Raw genomic sequence first — 25,726 nt, 5'->3', positions numbered from 1 at the left:
ATAAATGGAAATCAGACAAATGTAGAATAGTTCTCCATGTCACAAATCACACAGTTCACATGAAACATGGATAGGCTATATTGTCCTGTATGTGTCGAGATTCCATTTGTCTGGAAGAAGTCCCCTCTTGACGAACCATTGCGAATCAATCATAAAATTGCGCTCTCGCTGTTGCCCTTCACTTACAATTAGTTATATATTCATACCCTAATTACATTAATGTCATGTGTTAAGTCCCCCCACATATAAAAAAAAAGAGAAAAAAAAGTTGTTTTCTTCTGAGGAAGGTCTGACATCACCCATTCATTTTATCAACATAATCACTCCTGAGAGGTCTTGACTTAAAGTCCGCACCGCTCTGGGTAGTGTATATCGGTGAGATCTGGGTTGCATCTTCTGAAGAAAGACGCATTTTTGTTACTTGTCTAAACCTTAAGGGGAGTTTTTAGCTTTTGGTCAGCGAGTGGTTCCTGGAAAACGTCTGAATCGTTTTATAACCAAACACAGCTGCCGTGCCAGTGTATGTGTGTGTGCGTGACAGTGTGTATGTGTGTGTTCATCCGTATGTGGAAGAGGGAGAGAGAGTGAGGGTATCTGTTTGCTTCCCTTTCCAAAACGGAAAGAAAGAAAAAAGTTTGGAAGTCTTTTTCTCCCAGTAACTTTTTTTAGGCATGAACGCCGAGACGTGCGTCTCATACTGCGATATGACATCCATGGATTCATATTATAGCTCCTCTGCACCGCAAGGTAGGGATCATCCGACGAACCCGTTTAGGACATTCCAAGTAAGTGACACCAAATACAGCCCCACTTTCCTGCCAAACAAAGGTCAGGCTTACGGAGAAAAGTCTCGGAGCCCATTCCAACAGGAGTGTCAGTCATTGGATGCCACCACTGGGGAAGGCACCTTTAACAAATACCACCTCTTCATGCAGAGGTCTTCTTGCAAACCCCCCCCCGAAGGAGGCAAACTGCACCAAGAAAGCGGACACAACGGAGCGCTCATTCCCTGCTATGGTGAGTAAAACCACAGTTCTGTTTCGAACGAACGGAGATTTCCCGTGGCCCATATTGTTTACTCTTATGGAAAAACCACATCAAATGACAACAGAAATTGTGCTTGTGTTCCGTATACACTGCTCGGTGTAAATATCTGTTCACTTGACTGACTATACCCCCAATTATGAGGGATGTTTTGAGTATTTTCTTAAAGTTGGGAACGTTATGCATGTCTCCAGATGCCTCGTAAACAGTTTCCTGTAAATTGAGAAATTCCTTCCAATAACCAGAACCGATGATAAAATAAAATAAATGGGTGAAGTAATCACGTCTGCTACCATTCCTGGTGTTAGGATAATATCACTAATCGCATATGAACATTTGTCAATGCATGAGTCTTTACAAACTCAATGTGATGGACTTCACAACTTACTACCAATATTACGGCCACAACTATCCCCTGTAACACAATTACGAAGAGGCATAACCTTCCCGACTATCACGTTTTCCCTTTGGCGATTGAATTAAAATAGGCTATATTTAATGCGATAATCTGCATTACAATCCTTAATATTGAATCTGAATCGGACAATTGAATTAACACGTTTTCAAGCATGAAAAATGACCGAGCGTCGAATTTACTTTAATATGGGAAATAGTTTATCAGCGGGACAATATTGTTATTATCCCAAGTCTCTTTACATCTATAGGCTACTTACTCAATATTGTCTCATGAGCAATAGATATTGGGGGAGTTTGCAAATGTTAAGAATCCATCGATGACATACATACACACACACCCACCCACACACACCCACACACACACGTTTCGGCACCTATATGATATCAAGGTAAAGATAATCCGATTCTTGTAGAAAATATTGCCCAAACTGATAGCCTATGGTGAATTGAAGATTGTAACTAAAACATTGCTGATCAAACAGCCTGATTTTCTGAACTGACAAAATAACACTGTAAAGGCCTCCAGCCTACAATAGCCTACGTGCACTCTGCAGTTGCGTTATCGTGACTTGGGTATTGGTGACCTTATAGATGTTTGTATAACCATACAATAAAACATAACGGATCACAAGTTCTTAAGAAATATTTGTTTATTTTACAATGAAATACAACCTTTAACTTTGCGTTGCATTAAATTAATATGTAATGTGTAAAATACCTACATGCAATTCTTAATTCTTAATAAGAAATAATACCCTCTACTGATTTACCGAACTATATCTTTATGTTGAAGATATTCTGCAGAGGTCTAACAAAGGGCACATCTTGAGCGCAGGAAAAATCCGCCCCTGCTATAAATTTAACACAAATACCGCAAAATCCATCGCTTTCTCTAACCATCTGCGAGCAACTTGTGGGTGAGATGAAAACCCACGGACATACAGCGGCTTCTCAGATGATGAACTGGAGGGAAGCATCAAATACTGCGGTAAAAGCTTTATGGAACCTCTCTCAGGAGAGTGGCTACAAGTGCTAAGAATTTTTTTAGGAGTTATTACAAATTTCAAACGTGATTCATTTGTTGTTTATGGTTGAGTGACCAAAGCCAGATGATATTCGATACGTAGGCCATGAATCCTCAATAAAATGGTTTACTTGAACACGACTAAAGCAGTGCTAAAATTATAATAGAGGCAAAATATGCCTAAGACTTTCTGCCAAATAATTATTTCAGTCTCATGTTTCGAACTGTAAACCAATTGCGGCAGGTAGCCTAGTGATTAAAGCTTTGGGCCAGTAACCGAAAGGTTGCTAGATCGAATCCCCGAGCGGACATGGTAAAAAACAGTCGTTCTGCCCCTGAACAAGGTAGTTAACCCGGTAGGCCGTCATTGTAAATACGAATTTGTTCTTAACTGACTTGTCTAGATAAAAAAGAGTAGTTAGCTCATTTCTAAAACATTTTCATTAAATGTGGTCCAATTCTGTCTCAGGTTTAGGCTACATTTAGATCAAAGATGTCCGACAGGAGTTCCTTCATTTAAACGCACATTCTTCAAATGTTTTATTACAAAAAGTAAGAGTGCATAGACAATGATCGAACCACATGATAGTTTATTGAACGCTATAGGTAACATTAATGCGCAAGAATAAGTAAAAATCACCCCAATTTCAATAATCCTTAATTAATCATGCTCGAAAATCAACCAAGCGCTCTGTGAGGGAAGCTTAAGTATTTTTTCCATCCATCTGTGTAATTTAGAAAATGTAAATGTGTACCCATTACTCCTGACTTATAACATAACAATAACATCCGTTTTCCGTTTTTCCGGATCAATAAATAGAAAAACAAAACCGACACTAAAGATGCATGCACAGTGAACGTATGGACACTGGACAGTGCTGCTAACACAAACAACATCCAAATGAAAAGCAAATGCCAGATTACTGAAATTATAGAATGAAATTAGAATTTTTAACAATTTCCATCAATATACTAATATCAATTTGCACTCTTGTGCATGGGAACGGTTCGATTAAACGAAAGTATAGGCTTCACCAAACCTGTTAATGAATCCCTATTACAGATATTCTAATGAATATCTAGTGAAAACGACAGGAGTCCTGTCCTTCGTGAAAATGAGAAAATGGGGACACAACCAAAGAGGATATAACGAGTTGAGATGTCAATATGAAAGCGAAAGCACTGAATCACTGCTGTCAAGGAGGAGACATTGATCAAGTGTCTGGTCGAGCGGGCCAACGTGAGAAAAAGTACACATGAAGAAACTTCAGTTGAACTTTGCCATGCGGTTCTTACTGTTGGCTAATGGCTACCATGATGAGGATCAGGATGATATTAATGAGGATAAAGATGATATTATTGTTGATGACTAGACTCATATCATCATCATCATCATCATCATCATCATCATCATAACAGTAATAATATTATTATTATTACATAATTAAGTATTTACAGCTGAGTTACGGAGGAGGGCTGTGCACTGAAACATGCCACTAACGTGCCAGAATAGGATTTCTGTAAACCTTAATGAAAGCACATAAACCAATCAGTCTTTTCCTCGCTTCATAATTAGTTGAAACGGGTGACGTAACATAGCATAGCCATCAATATAAGATTTAATGATGGTCTGCTGTGCAGATGTTATCGAATCTCTTTGGTTTAATCAAATAACTTTAGACAACAACACACGAACACCAGACACTTGCTTTGTCAAGAGTATGCGACTGATTGATCACTGCTGGGAATCTATGCGAATACGACTACGACTACTACAACTACTACTACTACTACTACTAATAATAATAGTAGTTAAACAATAGTTAACCATATGAGCATATTATGATGAATCAGAAGTCATTTACCGTATGCACATCTTTATTATTCAAAAAGCAACAAGTTGCCTATTATATAGTCATTATATAGCTTCCAATATTTAGATCATTCTGAACAAGAAAATATTCACCTGAAATAAATGAGTAAATACTCTGATCCAAACTTGAACCCTTATGTCTTTTCTCTATTGGTCATTTAAGCACATTAAGCACGGGCGCCAAACGTGGTATGCCTATACCATTACGCCTACAAGTTATTCAAGTTAAACAGAATATTCAGTTGTTCATATATTTAATTTCCAATCCTGTGTTATGGCTTTGCTTAACCTTTGGTACGTAACGACTCACAGGAGAGGCGTGCGTAATATAGCGCGGAAAAGATCAGGCCTAGGCCTGCACATAAACCTGAAAGAAATTACGAATATGCTCGGCATATACAAAGTCAACTAATGAAAACGTATAGACACGGACTGAAAATTGAATGATCGATTTGAAGGTGCGTTTGAATCACATAGGCCTATACTAAAAACCCAAACACATTGTCACACTTTCCTATCAACTCGGGGTCATATTTGCAATGGAATGCGTTTGTGTCCGGGGAATAGTTTTTATGTTCCGTAAACCTACCAGATCACATAGTCATTCACGAGATCTTATTTAGGGTCACGTTTTAAAGACCCTAAACCTGGTCTTGGAAGCCTTATTGGTTTCGACCACAGGTATAAGTCATGGCAGGTAATTCAACGGGGACTTCGTGAGTTATTACTTCAATCAGGCTTAAGCAGGTAGGCTGAAATCCCCGGAGTCAATGTCTTTACAATATTTCCCGCTAGACACCGCGGTGGCCTTTGAAGATAATACCAGCACTGTTTTCGGGAGATTTCAAGGGAGTTTGTTTCTTTTCGCGTTCAGCTGAACTTGCCAGTGACCTGTAGTCTACATAACGTCACACACTCGGTAGATGTAAAGAAAATGATTGCCGCTGTTAATCCCAAACAAACCGCCATAAATAATACTTAGACTAATGATGCCGTCCTAATGTATCTTATTAAAGCAATAAGTGAGCCACTAAAAAGGAAGTTTACATATCTAATATTTTACAACAGATACCCTCTGGGCACATGTTTTGTTTTTGTCCTTGATTCAAATAACCAACTCATCATCAAGCTTTGGTTATTTGAATCAGCTGTGTAGTGCTAGGGCAAAAAACCCAAACTGCTCCCAGGGGAGGCCCAGGACCAAGTTTGAGAAACCCTGTTCTATGGTATCACAGAAGGACCTGGCTGGGTAGACCATGCACATTTTTACAGTGGAGGTCACCCTTGCAGCAGCCTTGCCTGACCACAGGTATGACTGACTCCTCAGATAGAGCGAGCGTTAAAGAGCAGGTAGGAAAGTCTCAGCACTACAGGAGACCTCCACCATTAATGTGACTCAGATGTACATCAGCACTTCCCCCAGTTATTTTCATACTTTCAAAGGCCAGCCCCTCGTAACCACAGGCAGTCCTTGAGTGTCCAAGAGGTGACTGGTTTGTGTAACCTTGATAAACAAGTGCCGCATACAAATACACAACATGTCACCAATACAATATTTGTTTATGGGATGGGTTGCAAGTGATTGAAAGGATCAGGGAATGATTTTGTGGACATTAACATGCTGTACTGTGCTTGCAAATCTTTACGTATTGTAAGAGGAAGGAAACAAATACTTTGTGCCTGCAACTTAGAAATGAGGCAAAGGGAAATGTAATGTTTCGTCAACCAAATTGTAAAGGACAGCATTGAATTATGGTAAAAACTGTTGCTCCAAAAGAGTACAGGGTAACACATGGCATGGTTTCAACCAGTCCTCCATTCAAACCTCTTAAGATGAAACAATGGGACACTTTCTATGGCCCATCAGTCCAGTTACATTGAGGTTCACTCAGATCCAGCAGCTCTGGACCAATAGTATGCTACTTCAGGGACAACATATACAAGGTCTGTGCATTAGCAGTAGGGGAGACCAGTCCCTTTCCTAGCCGGGTCTACATGCAGTGATAAAAGCTTGTAGACTCCACTGGACTCCAGGCTTCATAAACCACTCCTCTCCTCCAGGTAATAGGATATTTAGGGCCTGGCTCTGAACATCTCAGGGCAAAACTCAACCTGATCAAATCTGACAACAGGTGGCCTTTACATTGGGGGATTGTGTTTTTTTACATTCAAATATATAGTAGAATAGAATAAGATGGAATAATAGATCATTTCTTGACTTGGTTTGACACACACAAACAATGCACATTGTCAGAGATAGCTATCCATGGCTTCTCTGCAGTGTCAAGAGGGGTCAGAGTACCCACTGAGAACATAACCTTCAAACTAGGAACATCAATCTCTTTGTATTTTTCTTGAAGCAACAGGAGTTTTCCTCTTATGGTGTTTGACTGTCCTCCCTGAGGACAGGACACAGAGACCTTTAACTCTGGTTTCCTGCCCTTTTTAGAAGAGCTGTACCCCAAAATTCTCCAGAGAGAATCGATCTAAAACCCAAAAGAATCCAAACAGAAACGTACATTATATTTTCGCAACATTTGTAGTCAAGATCACTATTTACTTTAACATTCCAAGAGCTTTTCCAATGAACTATTCGTGAGCTATAGATGGAGAGAGGAAGATCCTTAGTTGTGACATTACAAGCATTTGGTATATAGTTGCGGTTACAATATCGTGTTTTCACTCAGAGGGAGGATATCGGAGTTGTGAATAAACTGTCCTGTGAGATCCTTTCAATCTAGACTGAAGCCACCAACACCCCATCTGCTGCCCTTTCTCTCTCTACCGTCTTTAGTACAGCACAACCATTTGAGCCTTTCTTTCTGTCCGTCTGTGCTGATTGATATGAGCAGCGGGTAATAGAAACCAGCCATGGAAGAGCTGCGAAACCTGGAGAACCAGGACACACTTCAGCAGGTTGCTGACATGACTAGAGGTGACAAGGACCTAGGATCATTTTACCAGTTAACTCGTATTTTGGCACAGCAATTTACATTAGGCTCAATCTGCCGGCCGGAGTGCGACAGGGCTACATTGAACCTCGTACTCCAGGCCTTCTCTCAGCCCGGCAGCCAGATCCTCTGCTGTGTAACTAAACCCTCCATAGTTGAGGCCCTCAGAGGATGCTTACTGATCAGGCGTCCAGCACAAAGAATATCCCACAAGATTAGTCTGTAATATCACCTACTGCGTGTACATTTTCTCAGACGTTATAGTACAGTAAAAAGTTAGCATGTCCATTGGCCTGGACAGTGGCACCCATCACAAAAACTATAAGCATGTTGCTTTTTTCTATAAACTACCCATTGAATCACATTATTTCACATGGGGTTTCCTAATGACAGAGTACTATGTAAGTTCACATGGGAGCTGATGTAAAGAATTTTAAGAAGCCTAGATGAAATTATATATTATTTCAGAAGCAGATGATCATTTTTGCTTAGTTACAAGTGATTAACAATTTGGACCACCAAGGACAATCTAGTGCTCTTTCCACATTGTATTTACTTCAGTATAACAATGCTATTGTCAGAAGTGGAATCCACATTATGATAAGAGGACAGTGACCAACCTGTCTTTTATTATGGCATTCCCGTGCACTCGTAAAATGTATGTTTGCTTCATTGTGGTTTTTAACATCACCCGAGAGATTCAGACCTCACTGGGAAAGGAGGGAACATAACATCAACTGTTAGATAAACTGAGAGGATCTCACATTAAGAAGCCTTCCCCTCTCAAGGGGTCTTCCTCTGCATTCATTCAAATAACCTCAAATCTATTGGAACATGAAGGCTTTCTTTCTTTTAGTCATTTCAGTACAGTACTGGTTAAAACCACAGCATACGCAGTCAAATATTATTTTGCATGAACTTTGCATTACACTGGGTATTATATCTCCAACACAACATACAGTGTTGTTACAGTTATTACTGTGTATTTACATGGGTATAAGAGCAGGGGAAAGTGTTTCCAGATATGCTAATAAGTTGGTTTCAGAAAGACAAATAGAGCTTTGTTCCTTCATCTTATGTGTAATTGTCTAACACTGTCTTGACCTTGTTTTAGTGCTAGCCAAACTGTGGAAAAGGCACTGAGTAGACCCTAGCCCAGTCTCAGGCTAGTGGAGATCCTGCCATGCTCTAGGGCCTGAGAGAGACTCTCAGACAGATAAAGAACATTGAAGAGAGAGGGGTGATTTATCAGTGTCTCAGGCTTTATGGATACGCTCCCATAGCAGTTGTTTTTTGGCGCAGCGTGCGCACTTCACAGCAGCCTGATGGGATGAATCATCCCTCTCAGTATTTGACTTCAAAGTGGACGCTTACCTATCAGATGCACCCAAACTACTGTAGCTATAAGCTAGTCAGAGAGGTACTTATGGAACTTTCTCATCCGTTAGCTGAGGTTTTGTTTACGGCGTCAGGCATATGTGAGGGAAGCAGGGATATGAGAAAGGCATGGGCCTAGTGAGCACCAGCTTAGGCTAACCTTGAACTGTTTCAATGACTGCAATTGACACCATAGCCTACTCATACTGTGGTGCTATTCGTAGTGGTGTCATGGTGCTCCTGACCAGGAACAAGATCGTTTAAGAAGGAATGGTTTATAAGAACTGCTGAGACTCGACTCCATCTGCCTTTGGGTAGGCGATTAGCTCTGGTTTTGCAAATGGCCGTGTAGGCAGAGGGTTTGCTAATAAGGCTCTCCCTATTCTAATGTCTTGTGGTGACACACTCACAGGCTGCAATAAAATGGATCAATGTCTCTCACATCACTTTTCATTCATCATGATGTAGGCATGACAAAGTTTACATCTCAACACACCAGTCAGTCTCTGCATCCACTACCTGTGTTAGTTAGTGTGTCTGTCTTTATGTAACAGCCTAACAGCCAGCGGAACGGGCAGGAAGAGAGGACTTCACAGAGATGGCGGGACTTCAGAGCACAAAGCTTCCCATTATGATTCAATCCATATTTTAAGAAGGGAAAACAAACCAAATTAGAGTTACAAATAAATGCTTAGCAGAGAAAACAGCTTACACAAATTTCCTCTGCTCCCTGGGTCCAGTCAAAACAGGGATCTATCAAGCCTAGACTACACACACTTAATCTCTTTTATTTCTGTTTTCTAATATTTAGGGATATTTCTTCGGGTTTGGGAATATTTTGTCATTAATCGCTCTCAGTCACCACAGGGTGTCTAATTTATAGTGTTTCTTTTAAATGCTGTGAGCTGACCCTAGCCATCCTTTTCAATAAAGAGGCTGGGGAGGCGCCCTGTCGCTTTACTGCCAGTTAAATTACACTTTGATGTTCCCCTCTCGTTTTTGACAGCAACTTAACGTCTGTCCCCGGTGAAGGTCTGACCCTTGCTAACTTTAAGGGGTCCAGCACGGATATCCAAGGGCAAGAACTATAGCCGTTTACCCCTCATAGCATAGCTGCTATGATGATCATATCTATTACTTTAACGGAACCATCTTTTTTCTTATTTTGACATTTTCTGTGGACATAACTTTTTAAACGACTTACAGTGCAAAATATAAAATTACGTTTGAAGACATTTTTTTGTGGGGAAATGTAGACGCTATTAAAAGGGGTTTACAAGACCCTGTGTTGCTCTGCAGGCAGGTGTGAATACTGTTAGGGTTAAACTGCCAATTAGTCTCTGGTTTAACCTCACCCCTCGTCTCTCTCACCCACTGATGAACTCTGCTTTCAGACCCTCTTGGTTTCAGCTTGGTCAGACCTGGACTGATTTAGTAGAGTATTCTGTTTCCTTGACATTGTAAAGAGTAATATGAAGATTTCAGTTCTGAACTACCTTGTACTTGGACACAGCCACAGTTCTGTATCACATCTCATTATTTCCTACTTTAAACAAACATACAAATAGCATAAAACAGCAGTTATAATACTGGAAAGGAACAGGGAAGCTATTTCAATTTTAGATCACAGCAGTTGTACAGTCACTGTAGACTTGGTATGTCAGATCCCTAACAGGGTTGGGGCAGACAAAGAACAATGGGCTCCAGACGTGCCTCTCTCCGTCAGAGAGCTGTAATTGGAACTGATGTGGAATCTTGGATCCAAAGTAAAAAATAAAAAAATCAGTGAACACTGTTGTAGAGCAGATTCCTCTAAATGAGAAACACGCATTCTATGAGGTTTTAGCAGAAGGGACTGAGGAGTTTATTGTCTGCTTGCTTCCAAGTGTTGTATCAGGGATGCTGAGATCTAGATCTGTATAACAGGTGAAAGGTGAAAATGAGAGGGGGGTTAACTGTAACCACTGATAAATTACAGCAGCATGTCAGAACATATCCTGGCTTAGAGACAGAAGTGTCTTTGCTTTATATAGTATATAACATATCATACTTTCACTAAGCCCAAATATGATTGTTAATCCGATCAGCTAAGGTGAAAGTGTCTGAGTATCAGTTATCTTCAGGAAAATCCACCATGATGCTAAATGGAAATGTCTGCCTCCCCAATCAGTGGAATGCCACTCTGACATTGCTCATCCTAATATTCATACATTCCTTAATTCCATTATTTTACATTAGGTTGTGTGTATTGTGTGTATTGTTGTGAATTGTTAGATATTACTGCACTGTTGGAGCTAGAAACACAAGCATTTCACTACACCCGCAATAACATCTGCTAAACATGTGTATGTGACAAATATAATTTGATTTGATTTAATGATGCTGTATTTCTGAAATACTTTAGTGATGACTACTTTTAGTGATGACTGATAAGCTCTTTACCGCCATAGTTGAGATGGAGAAAATATTACCTCTGCTATTTCAGAAGGACCTCTCCATGCCAATTACGCTCAGTGGCTTCTTGCTACAGTCATATCTCCTTCTATCCGTCTTTTACTAACCCAAATCTGTTAACAGGAAGAAACAATTCAACATTAGCCTTTAATGGCTGTGTTCACTCAGGGCTCCCTCCACTGCATGGGATCCTGACTGACATTATTTGCAATAAGACTTTCTGATGTTCCTCATCCATATGGCCCAGCCCCCAGGAGGGTCCACTGCTGTTCACCTTGGGCAGTGGAGAATGCCTTGCCTCGCAGCCACGGCCCAGCGCACGAATAACAAGTGAGAGATTGTCACAATACCCTGCGCCTGCCAAAAACCATCAATGACACAGGGCATAAACAAGAGTCTTTGATCAGCAGAGAGCCCTTGATTTCAAAAAGCCTGACAGCCTTGCCTTGTTGGGACCATCGGTGCAGAACATATGATGAGGGAATAACTAGAAATGATTTACATTTTGGTAAATGCGTTGAGCTAGCTCGTCTCAGGCTTAACAGGATGTGTCAGTCCTGGGCAGGCAGCAGGCAATGTGGGAGCCATTATACCCCTGGCCAGGGCCCGGGCCCCAGTAGATGCCGCCTGCCTGCCTGACAGTCCACAGTGGCCAGGGTGCTCAGCAGCAGCCTGGAGAAGGCAAACTGACACAGCCAGAGAGAGTGAGCATGCTGCTGAGACGGCTCAAATCAGACCCTCACAATTATTTACCAACACCAGGAGTAATCTTTTTCCTCATATCCAACTCTGAGGGAAAAGCTCTAACTAACAGTATGACAATAACAGACAGAATGAGAGTTGGAGGTTTTGAGAATCAGACGGGTGAAACATAACAGTGCAACAGTGATTGGTATAAGTGAACAACTAAATTACAATGTTATGGTAGGAAGTGGGGCTTTCCCTAAGTGTGGCCCCTGCAGTAAACAAATCCTACAGCACAAGGCTTATATTTCTCATGGTGTCATTGACTGTTATGCGGCTCCCTTTACCCAAGTCCTTGAAAGGTGTGTAGGGCGGGGGACCGGGGGTGTGTGTATCATCAGATGAGCTATCAGGTCCCCTCACCTTGCAGCACATTACCCAACAAGGCTCTGTGTGGAGGGCCGGAGGGCATGCTGCCCTGCTGTGTTGAAAGCAGTACGCACACCAGAAGCTCACATGCACACCTACACCCCCTGGCTCTAACTTGACAAGGCTTTACCCCAGCCTCAGATAAGAAATGAGCACATCCCAACCCTGGGCTCCCTAAAATAACTCCCTGTCTCTTAGAGCTAAGCTAAACAGAGGGGAGCGTAGTGCCTGGACTCACCACTAGACCGAGCCAGAGGGGACGTCACCAAGCAGAGGGGTTGAGAAGCAGATGTGAGGTTTGGCTTGGACTCCAAACCATATTCTATACCCCCTTGAACAGCCTAGAGACCAAGCGGGAGGGTTTGCAGTTCATATGAGTGAGTATGACAACACCTTGCCTTCCCAGGACCCCAAACAGACCCCTTAATAGAAGCCGTAACGGAGAGAGTTTAATGATCCACTGGCAGGGAGGGCAGTAAGGGCACAGAGGATTGGCACTATAGTGGAATAATGAACGAACGGCACACTGGCACAAACAGCATCATGGGAATTTATGATCAGTAGGCTGACTGAGGTTTCACGGATAGGCTGCTGTGTGTGTTTCCCCTCGCTACAAATTACCGTCCAGCAAATTGCCACTGACACTCTTGTTGCAGGGTTAGTTTGGTCGCGTTAGTAAGTGAGCTTCAGCTTGCAGCCGCACCACAGACCACGCCCGGCCCACGCGTCTGTGTTAAAGACCTGAGTTCCCCCAGCGTAAGACCTGACTCCAACCCCAACCACACTGAGAGAGAGGGACGTGAAAACCTGTAATTTTGTACTATTCTGCAATTACTGCCTGCCAGGGTGTCTGTTTCCATGATTTATGAGCAGCAGTATGGAGGGAGTGTTCTGGGAGTCACACAGCTTACACCCCCACTCCTAACCACACCATGAACCAGAGTCCAGACCTGGAACTAACTGGCCAGGGAGCTTTCAGAGAACAACATGCTGCAAGAGTCATTTGGTCCTTGTGCTAGTGCTATATAATACTGTAAACACAGTCTAAATGAGTTTTCTGTTGCACATCAGTCCCAAAACATATGTTGTCAATAATAACCACATCCATAATAATTGAGCACAGTACGAGATATAATGTGCTCTAACACCTTCCTTCTCTCATCCTCCCTCCAGGTAAAGACAGCTCAGGACTGACAGACTCTGACCTGACCCCGAACTCTGACCCCTCTGGGATGGACGGCAGCTACCTGAGTGTGAAGGATCAAGGCGTGAAGGGCCCCTCGGACCGACCGGGCTCGGACATGGCCAGCCCCATGGACAAGGGCGAGGGTGAGAGCAACAAGGGCAAGAAGAGGCGTAACCGCACCACCTTCACCAGCTACCAACTGGAGGAGCTGGAGAAGGTCTTCCAGAAGACCCACTACCCAGATGTGTACGCCCGCGAGCAGCTGGCCCTCCGGACTGACCTGACTGAGGCCCGGGTACAGGTAAGACTGGCTCACCTGAGAGGAGCTCTACTGCTAACCGCTACTTACTCAGGTCCTGTGAAGATCTGGGACTTCAGTCTAGCAGTATCACTCTCATTACATATCAATAACAGTTATGATCACCATTATAAACAGAAGCACAATTGGTAGAGGTCTATACTTGAGCATCCTTTACTTTAGGCCACGACTGGCTAAACAGGAACAAGGACCAACGCTATCTCGAATCAGATGGCAGCTGTTAGTTACTGAGAGGACTTGAACAAAAACCGGACAAAGCCAATGACTAGGAGACTGTGGATAGAACTACATTAATCCCTCAACATCTGTGGCTTTGGAGAGATAACGTCACCAAGACACCAGGGTGAGAGTGAGATTTATCTGGTAATGTGGGAGTAGGGGCCAACGCAGGGCAGGGGGCCCCAAGGGGCTGAGGAGGGAGCTGGGCCTCATATGTTCACTGTCAAGAGAGCAGACTTTCATCCACATATGAGGAGACACGCTTGGTTCTGCTCAGCTCCACACCCTAGCCTGCACCTGAACCCCTGGACTTCTGAACCTCTGAACTGAGCTCTGCAATTGGCTAACCAGGCCTGGGGCTACAAACATAGAACCTTCCTGTGACCTTTCATTTACATATAATCCATCCATGACTACCGCCACATTCCAGCATTGGTGGATAGATGATGAGACTCCCCTCGTTCGGAGCACAGACACACACACACACACACACACACACACACACACACACACACACACACACACACACACACACACACACACACACACACACACACACACACACACACACACACACACACACACACACACACACACACACACACACACGTGTGCACACGCAAAGTCTACCAAATGCCCTTGGATTCATTGTGTTTTTCTTTCATTAACATCCTGTTCAGGAAGAATGTGTCCCTTCCGTGGTCTCGGGGGTAGGTGTGAAAACCTTCCCCTGAGTCTCTGGTAAGTTGTGAGGTTCGAAGCAGCCATCATGCACTATTCCATAGGAAACATGCCACGATATACAGTACAATACCAACACAAATATCTGTAAATACAAACGTCATGTGATAGTAAAGAGCGCAAGTGCTCTTTGAAAGAGTCTGAGGGATGAGATCAGGCTGGATATTTATATGACGTCCTGGCGCAGTGGCCAGAAACCCCTCACAGTGAAACCCAGGAAGTCCCTGAAGCCAGGGGGTTGTAATTCAGCCTAGACCTCTCTCTCTCTCACACACACACACACACACACACACACACACACACACACACACACACACACACACACACACACACACACACACACACACACACACACACACACACACACACACACACACACACACACACACACACACACACACACACACATAGTTGGGCCCTTTACAGCCTAAGCTCTCCCACTGACCCTCTTAAACCATTCAAGTTAAAAGACACAAGATGCCTCGTCAGTCAAAGAACCGGAACATCCGCTCTTTACTCAGAAAAAAGGAGCTTCACACCTCATGAATTCTGCATCTAAAGTGGACAAACTGTTAAACTAAATCCACAAGAATTTGTCCTGCTGAAAAGCTCATAGTACTGTGGGTTTTTGTCGATTGGAATTCCACTGAGATTTCACTTTTGTGGTTGTCAATAGATTTCCAAACAAATAATTATTGAAATACCCTCTCTTTAGTCCACTTAATAGGACAAAACAAGAGGAGCTTGTAAACTTGCCTGACTATAAACGTTAGCCAGAGAAATGTTTGTTTTTTCTGTCTACTGGTTTCAAAGGGAGGAAGTCAGTTGAGCTCTGAGTCATCTGCACTCCAGATACATCTACAGGTCACAGGTCAAGGGTTTCAATAACATCACGTCTCTCAGACTACCTTGCTGTCAGTCCACAGCTCTGAGGCTGCTGGACGTTGTTTGACATGGGGAGTATATAATGCAACATGAAATGCCAATATGAGTTAAGGACCAAACTACAGACCTTAGTTTAGATAAAACAGGACAGCCACCCATCAATAAGCATAATAACAAATCATATAAATATGATATTAGATGTTGTGCTCACAGCTGGGTAACTATACAAGTTAGAAATACTTAGTCATTGTGTAACGCCATTGTGTGCTATTTGCAGGTCCATTTGGGCCTTGCTATAGTATGGAAACAGCAGTGGCAGATGGTCTCTCCAAGCTGGTCTCTGAATTCAAAGTGGCTGTATCCCCATGCAGCTTCCCTGCCAGGACAGTTTGGCATTTCTGTGTTCTTTCTCTCTGTGCTGGAACATAACTAAAGCCTCATAGTAAGTCTCTAAGCTACTTTAGCTGTCATCGTCTTTACCAATTACTGTCACTACCCAGTGAGCACAACACAAATACTTAGTTCTGCGGAACAAATCCTGTCTAGGGAGAAGTCGGACAGAAAGCACGAACAAACCGTATCTGTTGGTAGATAGATATTTACTGTCCGAACATGATCAACAACTCTACTGGTGGATCACTGTCAAAAGACACAAAGGGAGAAGGTGCATGTGAACCAAGGAGTGAGTCCATCCAACTACCATACCATACTCTTTGCAATCTCTTCTCCACATAATTTAGCATTGTAGTTGAAGAGGGGCTTCATGGGCAATAGAAGTTAGTGAGTATTTAGGTTGTATGAGACTGTTGAAAGAAAGACATGAAGACAGAGAGAGAAGGAAAGAGACAGATGACAGCAGTGAGAGGAGAGGAGAGGTGAGGAGGGAGCGTAGCTGTCCTTCTCTCTTGTCTGTGTGGCTCCTCTGGGCTGGAGGGGGAGCATCGGAAAGCCAGGGGTTTAGGTGTCAGGAAATTAAACATAAAATGAAAACAAGCTCTGGTTTGAACATTCTCCCATGTCACTTTTCAATTTCCCAAATTCCCTACTCAGATTTATAAAGGGAGGAAGAGTGTGAGTGAGTGAGTAAAATATAGAATAAATGACCAAGGAGAGATAGAAATCATGTCAGGGGTGCAGAAAGAAAAAGGGGGAATAATTGGCTAGTTATTGTGCTCTCTCACAAAAATGCTGTGATACCATATACTGCCCATATATTCCCTGTATCAGTGTAATCAGTGAGTAAAGCTTTCTAAACAGACGATGTGAAGCTGAGGGACAGTGCTCTCTGTGCTCTCCGCTCTGTGCCTTGACATGAAGTGCAATCAGAGTCAGGCAGATATCAGGTTACCCAGCTCTGAGATAGGTCCTATGACGTTGTGTGGGGGAGGGCGCCAGGCCTAAGCCCATCTGAGACCGACTCTATTCAGATCACTTTCACCAGCTTTGATGGAAATTTAAACACAATAATGCTTTCAATAAACAACCGTTTTAGGCTCAGATGTCAAAGGTAATTACAGCACACTTTTGTCATGAGAAAATTGCCCTGTTCCTGTCAGAAGACAAAGAAAGGGAGGGAAGGGTCTGAGAACGTTTTGTTTTGAGTACTCAAGTGAAAACCTCCTCTCCACATTGTCTGTATTAGAGGCCTAGAGATCCTTCTTTTCTCCTCTCTGATTGCCCAGGGAATCAGACCAACGGATTTATTACTTCACCCTATTTTTAATTATACCTCTGAAAGTGTGTGTGTGTGTGTGTGTGTGTGTGTGTGTGTGTGTGTGTGTGTGTGTGTGTGTGTGTGTGTGTGTGTGTGTGTGTGTGTGTGTGTGTGTGTGTGTGTGTGTGTGTGTGTGTGTGTGTGTGTGTGTGTGTGTGTGTGTGTGTGTACCCATATGTATGTGTATACTTGGTTGACGGAGAGGGAAAATTGTATGGCAGTGGCTGTATAAACCACTAACTGATTGACCAAGGCTCATCCTCAGAACCAAGTTCAAACTCTGTGACAAATCAAGATTGCAAAACAAAGGGGGCTCCCCCTTTGAATAGTCCTCCACTTCACAAATCAATAAATAGATGGAGTTAATCTGAGAGTCAGAGGGATCACAGGGAAAGGAATTTCTGGCTGCTTTTGAGACTATAAGCTTAAGAATAGTTTGCTTTATCTACAGAGCAGCACATACTTTCACTTTTTTCCACTAAGAGTTTCGGCACATTGATGTCTGTGCAGATAGAACAGTCGCTTTGGCTGTGATCCTCAGAACCCTTTTTCCATACAGAAAATAATAGTGTTATTTGTATCTATCAGAAAGGCATTCTCCTGAGAAGTGGTGGAAAGTTTAAAGCTTCAGGGTTACTGGGTCCAGTACTACCTCCGCCCCGGCCGCCACTGACTCCCCCACTCCCCCATCTCCCCTCCACATCTCCCCCTCCATCCCAACCTCCTGCTGCTGATGGCGCTGATAGGAGGGGAACTCAGAGGAGGCCTTCACAAGGCCTGTCAACTCCCCCAGATGTCAAACTCCAGCCAGGTCTCTGCTTTCTCTGAGAGGGAGACTGTAAAAAATAAGCCATGCACACAGGCCCAGGCCCAGGGCTGAGGGCAGAGAGTCCCCTTCTCTGTGATTCCCCTGCCAGGCCAACCCTGGAGGTTCCTGGACTGTTTCTCAGGTGCCTGACCATGCTGCTGTACAGTGCTTGCTCACAGTTCACCCAGCCTAACTGAGCCCCAGGCTTGAGAGACACACGGCAGTCTCTTTCCTCCCCTTACAGCCAAAAGACACAGACCAGCACCACAGTTATAATCACAACAGTGTTTGTGCAAGTTATGTGCTTTGTATATTGTACTGTAGGCCTACATATTATTTTAGTTCTATTGGATGTTCAGGGGAAAAAAATGTATGACTATATTCTTCTTTCAATTTTGAACTATGCTCTAAAAATGAAAATATATGTATCTATGGATCTTATGTGACTATGTGACTCAGTCCTGACCTTTGCCCAGCAGGTGTGGTTCCAGAATCGCCGAGCCAAATGGAGGAAGAGAGAGCGCTTTGGTCAGATGCAGCAGGTCAGGACACACTTCTCCACGGCGTACGAGCTGCCTCTTCTAGCCAGACCTGAGAACTATGCACAGGTAATAATAATAATAAATAATACAGTAATTGAAGGTATTTACAGTTGAAGTCGGAAGTTTACGTACACTTAGGTTGGAGTCATTAAAACTTGTTTTTCAACCACTCCACAAATTTCTTGTTAACAAACTATAGTTTTGGCAAGTTGGTTAGGATATCTACTTTGTGCATGACACAAGTCATTTTTCCAACAATTGTTTACAGACAGATTATTTCACTTATAATTCACTGTATCACAATTCCAGTGGGTCAGAAGTTTACATACACTAAGTTGACTGTGCCTTTAAACAGCTTGGAAAATTCCAGAAAATGATGTCATGGCTTTAGAAGCTTCTGATAGGCTAATTGACACCATTTGAGTCAATTGGAGGTGTACCTGTGGATGTATTTCAAGGCCTACCTTCAATCTCAGTGTCTCTTTGCTTGACATCATGGAAAAATCTAAAGAAATCAGCCAAGACCTCAGAAAAAAATTGTAGACCTCCACAAGTCTGGGTCATCCTTGGGAGAAATTTACAAACGCCTGAAGGTACCACATTCATCTGTACAATCAATAGTACACAAGTATAAACACCATGGGACCACGCAGCCGTCATACCGCTCAGGAAGGAGACACGTTCTGTCTCCTAGAGATGAACGTACTTTGGTGAGAAAGGGAATATCAATCCCAGAACAGCAGCAAAGGACCTTGTGAAGATGTTGGAGGAAACAGGTACAAAGTGTCTATATCCACAGTAAAACGAGTCCTATATCGACATAACCTGAAAGGCCGCTCAGCAAGGAAGAAGCCACTGCTCCAAAACCGCCATAAAAAAGCTAGACCACAGTTTGTAACTGCACATGGGGACAAAGATGGTAATTTTTGGAGAAATTTCCTCTGGTCTGATGAAACAAAAATAGAACTGTTTAGTCATAATGGCCATCGTTATGTTTGGAGGAAAAAGGATGCTTGCAAGCCGAAGAACACCACCCCAACCGTGAAGCACGGGGGTGGCAGCATCATTTTGTGGGGGTGCTTTGCTACAGGAGGGACTGGTGCACTTCACAAAATAGATGGCATCATGATGACGGAAAATTATGTGGATATATTGAAGCAACATCTCAAGACATCAGTCAGGAAGTTAAAGCTTGGTCGCAAATGGGTCTTCCAAATTGACAATGACCCCAAGCATACTTCAAAGTTGTGGCAAAATGGCTTAAGGACAACAAAGTCAAGGTATTGGAGTGGCCATCACAAAGCCCTGACCTCAATCCTATAGAACACTTGTGGGCAGAACTGAAAAAGCATAGGCGAGCATGGAGGCCTACAAACCTGACTCAGTTACACCAACTTTGTCAGGAGGAATGGGCCAAAATTCACAGTGGGAAGCTTGTGGAAGGCTACATGAAACGTTTGACCCTAGTTAAACAATTTAATGGCAATGCTACCAAATACCAATTGAGTGTATGTAAACTTCTGACCCACTGGGAATGTGATGAAAGAAATAAAAGCTGAAATAAATCATTCTCTTTACTATTATTCATTTCACATTTCACATTATTACAATAAAGTGGTGACCTAACTGACCTAAGACAGGGAATTTTTACTTGGATTAAATGTCAGGAATTGTGTAAAACTGAGTTCAAATGTATTTGGCTAAGGTGTATGTAAACTTCTGACTTCAACTATTTATAGCATTTTTTTCAAATGCTCAAACAAAATGCTTACATAGTAAGGAGGAAACTCTCCTCAACCACCACCAATGAGTGGCACCCACTTGGATGAAACACAGCAACCGTTTGTGCCAAAACGCTCACCAGCCATCAGCTGTCATGGTGGAGAGGTGAGGTAGGTCTTGGAGGAGCAGAGAGTGGGGTTACTTACATCTTCTGGGTGTTACAGACAAAGGATTTGAGAGAGTAGTTCAAGCTGAGGGGGAGGCCTTTCTCTGAGATGCATAGACAGATCAGCAGGCCCAGATGAGGCAGCTCCCCTTCCTGTTCTCTCCTCTCTCTGTCTGCCCCCCAGAGAGTGAGGTCAGGCTGGCTCCAGTGACAGGCCAGACACACCCTCACATTGACCCAGAGAACCCCCCATGTATTATTCATCTGCACAGAGGGTCAGAGGGCAGGTGTGTGTGTGTGTGATGCTGTGGAATGCAGCTCTGTGCACATCTGGCCACTCCATGCAAGCCTCCAGCACCACTACCCCAGCCCCCCATCTCAAACACCCCCACACCCACATCCCTATCAGCTCCCTGACCACCGCAGCTCTCTCTCTGTCTGTGGAGGAGGGTGACAGGAAGCATGGAGATTACTAAGACAGCCAGGCAAGGTGTTGAAGGACTGAGGTAGGAGGGAAATGTCTTTCCCTTCAACTTATGTACCGACCTGCAGCAACACTCCAATAGGGTTTTCAACATTCAAATATCAGGCTATGGATAAGTAGAACATAATGTGAATGTTGCTCCACAGAGTTGATAAGTTAATGAATTATTCAAGTCGATTTGACAGACTATGGTGGGTATCGTAGGCTTCCTGATCTTCATAGCCTATTTGTAAAGCGTTTTACCATAAAAGGTCTACCTCGTCTTTAGGCCATTGAGCACGCCGGGCGAAATACCAAGGAAGAGACAAGTGGAGACTGGTGCACAAGATAGCCATTTTTTGGGTGGTGAGCATTGTAGACTGATGTACTTCACTGAGGAAGCAAAACATGACAATAAATAATTTTACAACTTGTGCTGTATTGCATTAGTATCCTAGGTTGGTTCTTTTGTTTGTAAACAGGATGTCAAACACACACCACATCCTTCATTCTGTAATAATCATATTCAGTCCACAGAGGGTGTCTGAAAAAACTAAGCACTGACTCACCCAAATAGTTTTGGTATTTAAAGTGACCCTGTCCTCTCTCTGCGTTTCAGATACAGAACCCATCATGGATTGGTGGTAGCAGCGGAGCATCTCCTGTCCCAGGCTGTGTAGTGCCCTGTGACTCAGTCACGTCCTGTATGACCCCTCACCCTCACTCCGGCAGCGGTGTATCTGACTTCCTGGGCGTCCCGAACCCTGGGGGTCACATGGGACAGACACACATGGGCAGCCTGTTTGGGGGTCCTGGCATGGGGTCAGGGATCAACGGGTACGATCTGAACAGCATGGACCCGGACCGCAAGTCCTCCAGCATCGCCGCCTTGCGTATGAAGGCCAAGGAGCACAGTGCAGCCATCTCCTGGGCAACATGATGCCTCAACAGCAGCAGGACAGGGGCCTCTGGGAACCCCATCACGTCCAAACCAAGCCAAAGCAGAGAGGGGGGCCAGTCTGTGCTACTATAACAGAAATATTGATAATCTAAAATAATAATGATGATAAAAGCCATAAAAGCCATTGCAAATTGCTGAAGAGGAGAGAAAAGAGACTAACAAATCTGGACAGTGAACTTCTTTACTTTGTGTCTCTGATGGGAGAGACCAGTGGACATCAGAGATGAACAACAGTCAGTCAGTCAGGTAGTCAAAGCTTGAGGTGAGAAGCAGGAAGTCAAGAATCAGACCTATCCTTGAAGAGACTAATGAATTGGTTGCTTGTTGGAAACAATGTGCTGGTTATACAGTAGCTATAAATTATAACACAACAAAAATAACAAAAAAAAGCTGAATAGATTTGAACCAATCCCTGCACTTATTCAGTTAATACAGGTAATGCTGTTTGTACAGATATTGAGATGCGTCCGCTAACACACCTGCTATTGAGTGTCACTATAGCTTTTTCTGTTCAGGTGTTATTATACTTTCTTGTTTTCCGGTATTTAAATTTGAAGTGTGTATTTTTTTATTCATTTTGATCCTGGTTTTGTCACAGAATCCCTTGTCCCTTTCTGTCAGACTGTGTGCGAATGCAACTATTCTCTCCACATAAACTGCAAACTGATATTCACATATTTACATACATTTGGCCTGATTTAGGTCTGTGTGTACATTTGGGTTTCCTTAGGTCATTTTGGTCAGCTTTACTTCAAGGAGAGGGCTGTAGGTAACAGTCAAGCCCAAAGCCGATCCATCTCCGTCAGACTAACTGAAAGAATGCTGATAAAATCTGTCATATTCTTCAGTCTGGGAAAGAGGTAAACCATTTCAAAGGTAGCTTACTGTTTCTGGTTTGCATGGTCAGCACTAGCATACTTTAGGTTGGTGCTACCTTCCAACATTTAAATGTCAGATATTAATCCAGGTTTGTTTAAGTGCGGGCAGACGGAGATCCCTACTTGCCCCACTGATGGGCCGTCACTGAGCCAGAGAGGGACGGGGACGAGGAAGCGGTGTGTGTGAGTATGAGAGAGAGGCACAGCAGGCCTGCTGGGGCCTACAGGTCTGAGAGCACCAGACAGGCTCAGCTCTGTTTGCAGGAGGAGATTCAAAGTGGACATGCCATTTCCTCACCTCGCATTTCCACCTAGGGAGTTACAGGAAAAGTGCCCTCCAGTCCCATTGCCAGAAATAACACCCAGCGGCAGCCTTGAACAGCAGAGCGGCAGTGTAGATTATACAGTTTTTGTAGATTATACAGTTTTGTAGATTATACAGTTTTTGAGGGGGATAATAAAATGCTGACTAACGCCATCAATGTTGACCACTGTCAGTTTTCATGCAAAGCCTCACCACCCCTTATAGCCCCCCCCCAGGCAACAACCGGATCCCCCGTCCCTGCACCTCAGTGTGGACATGGAACAATGCGGGGGGCAAACTGGCATCCGTGCTTTCGATGGCTCCATGTCACGATTTGCAGAGGTGACAGAAATAGTAGACGTGTTCCATCATCTTATGCATTATGGGCTTTCTGTTTTCCCAAGGTCCCATTTGGATCAAGTCAAAACAAAAGGTCTCATAGATTTGAAGCCAAATATGATACCCCATGGACCTTAAGCAGAGAATCCATCTCTAATTCCGTAACACAAGCCTCATTATTTCCCCTTTCACTAGGTAGCTCTGCTAGGATATAGTGGTATGTATGATCCAGGATGAACTGTCAGCATCTACAAACATTGGATCAGAAACCCTTTCCAAATGACGACTCAGATTGGATCCAGTTTTACATGGCAGTTCAAGCCTAATGCATGAACATACTGCTGACAACATGGCTTGTCTCTCAGTGTTTGGAGGTGCTCCTCTGCGATTTGGAGATGGGGCCCCTGTGCTCTCATAGGCCGCTCTAAGGGGTTGCTGGGAGGGCGAACGGGCCGCGGCGTTCCGGTGTTCTGGGAAAAGGACAGTGCACACAGCTGCGCTCAGGGGATAAATGCAAAACAAACATGCCTCGCACATGCTTCCCCTCAGCTGTCATGGCTCCGTTTTCAAAGAAGCCCCACACTGCACTAGGGCTCTCCCTCTCGCTCCTCTGGCCGAATGCCTGCCCCTCCGGCACTACGGCCATACACAGCCGCACAGCCAGTCTGCAGCCTTTTTAATTAACACTGGGACATCTGTGGACAGGGATTCTTTCTGGGATTGTGTGACAGAACAGACAGAGCCGCCTGTGGCTCTGTGCTTCAGGTTTGCCTATAGCTGTCTCTGACTAGGGCTTGGGGGATTTACAGTGCTGGGTTGGGTGCTTCTCAGAGCTCAAACACACATGAAGCTCAGGTCGACACAGTTGATTTGTTTACCGTTTTCGTCATGTTTTTGAAAACATTTTAATTTCTTTATTTATAGACATGTTCTGTTATCTGCAGTTCTCTATTGATTGAAAAGGACAAAACCGAAAGCTCAGCGTTAAAGACTGCAGAAATGTACAAGCCCATATGAAGCCTTCTTGGATGAATCACAGGTTAATATGTAAATGTTCTCTTTCTCATCTATCCTAATCGAGGCACAGCTTGCCTTAGGGCCTTAACTGATCAAATATGCAGAATTTAAGTAGTTGCGAAACAGCTTGTATATCAGCTCATCCTGTTGTAGCCTGCAGGGGTCCCAGTCTGTCCCTCGGTGATGATGTCACCTTTCACACCACCCCTATCATTTCTAATACTACTGAAGCAGGGCAATAAAAATAAGTAAATACTTATTATAATATAAAACTGTGTGTTGTGTGTGCATGTAAAAACATTTTTTTTAATGTAAATTGGACTGATTTACAGTAATTTACAAAGACCCTTGAAATGTTACTAATTTGATGTAAAGTTCTGCATTATTTTTGTGAGATACTTGTGGGTTGGTTTTTGAGTGATCCTTTTGAAGGGGGTGGGTGTTCTTGGTTTGTTGAGTTTCCAAATATTTTGAAAGGTTTTTGTGGCTTTAAGCTATATTGTATGGCTTTTTAATTAATGATGGTATACTTTTACTTGTGTTCATGTTCTCATATATATTTTGTGTGAGTTACTATAGTACAGTAAGTTATTGCACTTACATAATATTTTAGAAAATTGTTTTACAAGCAGAGAGCAAAACGGTTGTTCATCACGTACTTATTTTTTAAAACAGCATCAACTATTTTTTTATGGATAATTGAAGTGCAGCTTCAATTGTCACGAATGATTTCATATAGTTCCCGCCAATTCTTTAAAGGTCCAGTGCAGTCCAAAATCTGATTTCCCTGGTTTTATATATATTTCCATACTATGAGGTTGGAATAATACTGTAAAATAGTGAAAACGATAATGGCCTTTTAATGTGAGATCAGTTTGAAAAGACTGCCTGAAATTTCAGCCTGTTTTGGTGGGATGGAGTTTTGGCCTGCCTGGTATAAAATTTGTTAGACCATTAAGAAAGAGAGCTCCAACCCACTCTGCCAATTTCAGCTGATGTTCAGTTCTCCCCATTCAGACTGTCTGGCAAAATTCTTGCTTGAGAAAGTGCTCTTTGCTAAGAAGTTGTTTCTTTTGACCATTTATATTGAAATCACATTAAGGTACTTCATTGCTACCCTGAAATTATTTTATATTGCAATTAAAAAGGCTGCATTGGACCTTTAAACAATAAAACACATTTAGTCAGAGGTCAGAGCTCAATATTTGA

General features: G+C 43.1%; 1 protein-coding gene across 2 annotated transcripts; it reads left to right on the top strand.

The window, feature by feature from the left end:
- The first annotated feature begins 299 nt into the window (after nt 1-299).
- LOC106587508 (homeobox protein aristaless-like 4) lies at nt 300-25,052 on the top strand. 2 transcript variants are annotated; one of them, XM_014175958.2, is made up of 5 exons: nt 301-785; nt 936-1,017; nt 13,427-13,740; nt 18,605-18,733; nt 21,638-25,052. In XM_014175958.2, exons 1-5 carry the CDS (start codon nt 672-674, stop codon nt 21,956-21,958), a joined length of 960 nt encoding a protein of 319 aa, XP_014031433.1. In that variant the 5' UTR covers nt 301-671; the 3' UTR covers nt 21,959-25,052. The 2 variants fall into 2 exon arrangements, with proteins under 2 accessions (XP_014031432.1, XP_014031433.1); XM_014175957.2 differs by having other exon boundaries at nt 300-1,017.
- The last annotated feature ends 674 nt before the right edge of the window (nt 25,053-25,726 follow it).

The sequence above is a fragment of the Salmo salar genome, chromosome ssa26 (genome assembly GCF_905237065.1).
Source record: "Salmo salar chromosome ssa26, Ssal_v3.1, whole genome shotgun sequence".
NCBI classification, from domain to species: Eukaryota; Metazoa; Chordata; class Actinopteri; order Salmoniformes; family Salmonidae; genus Salmo; species Salmo salar.
This window is presented reverse-complemented; position numbering and strand designations above follow the sequence as displayed.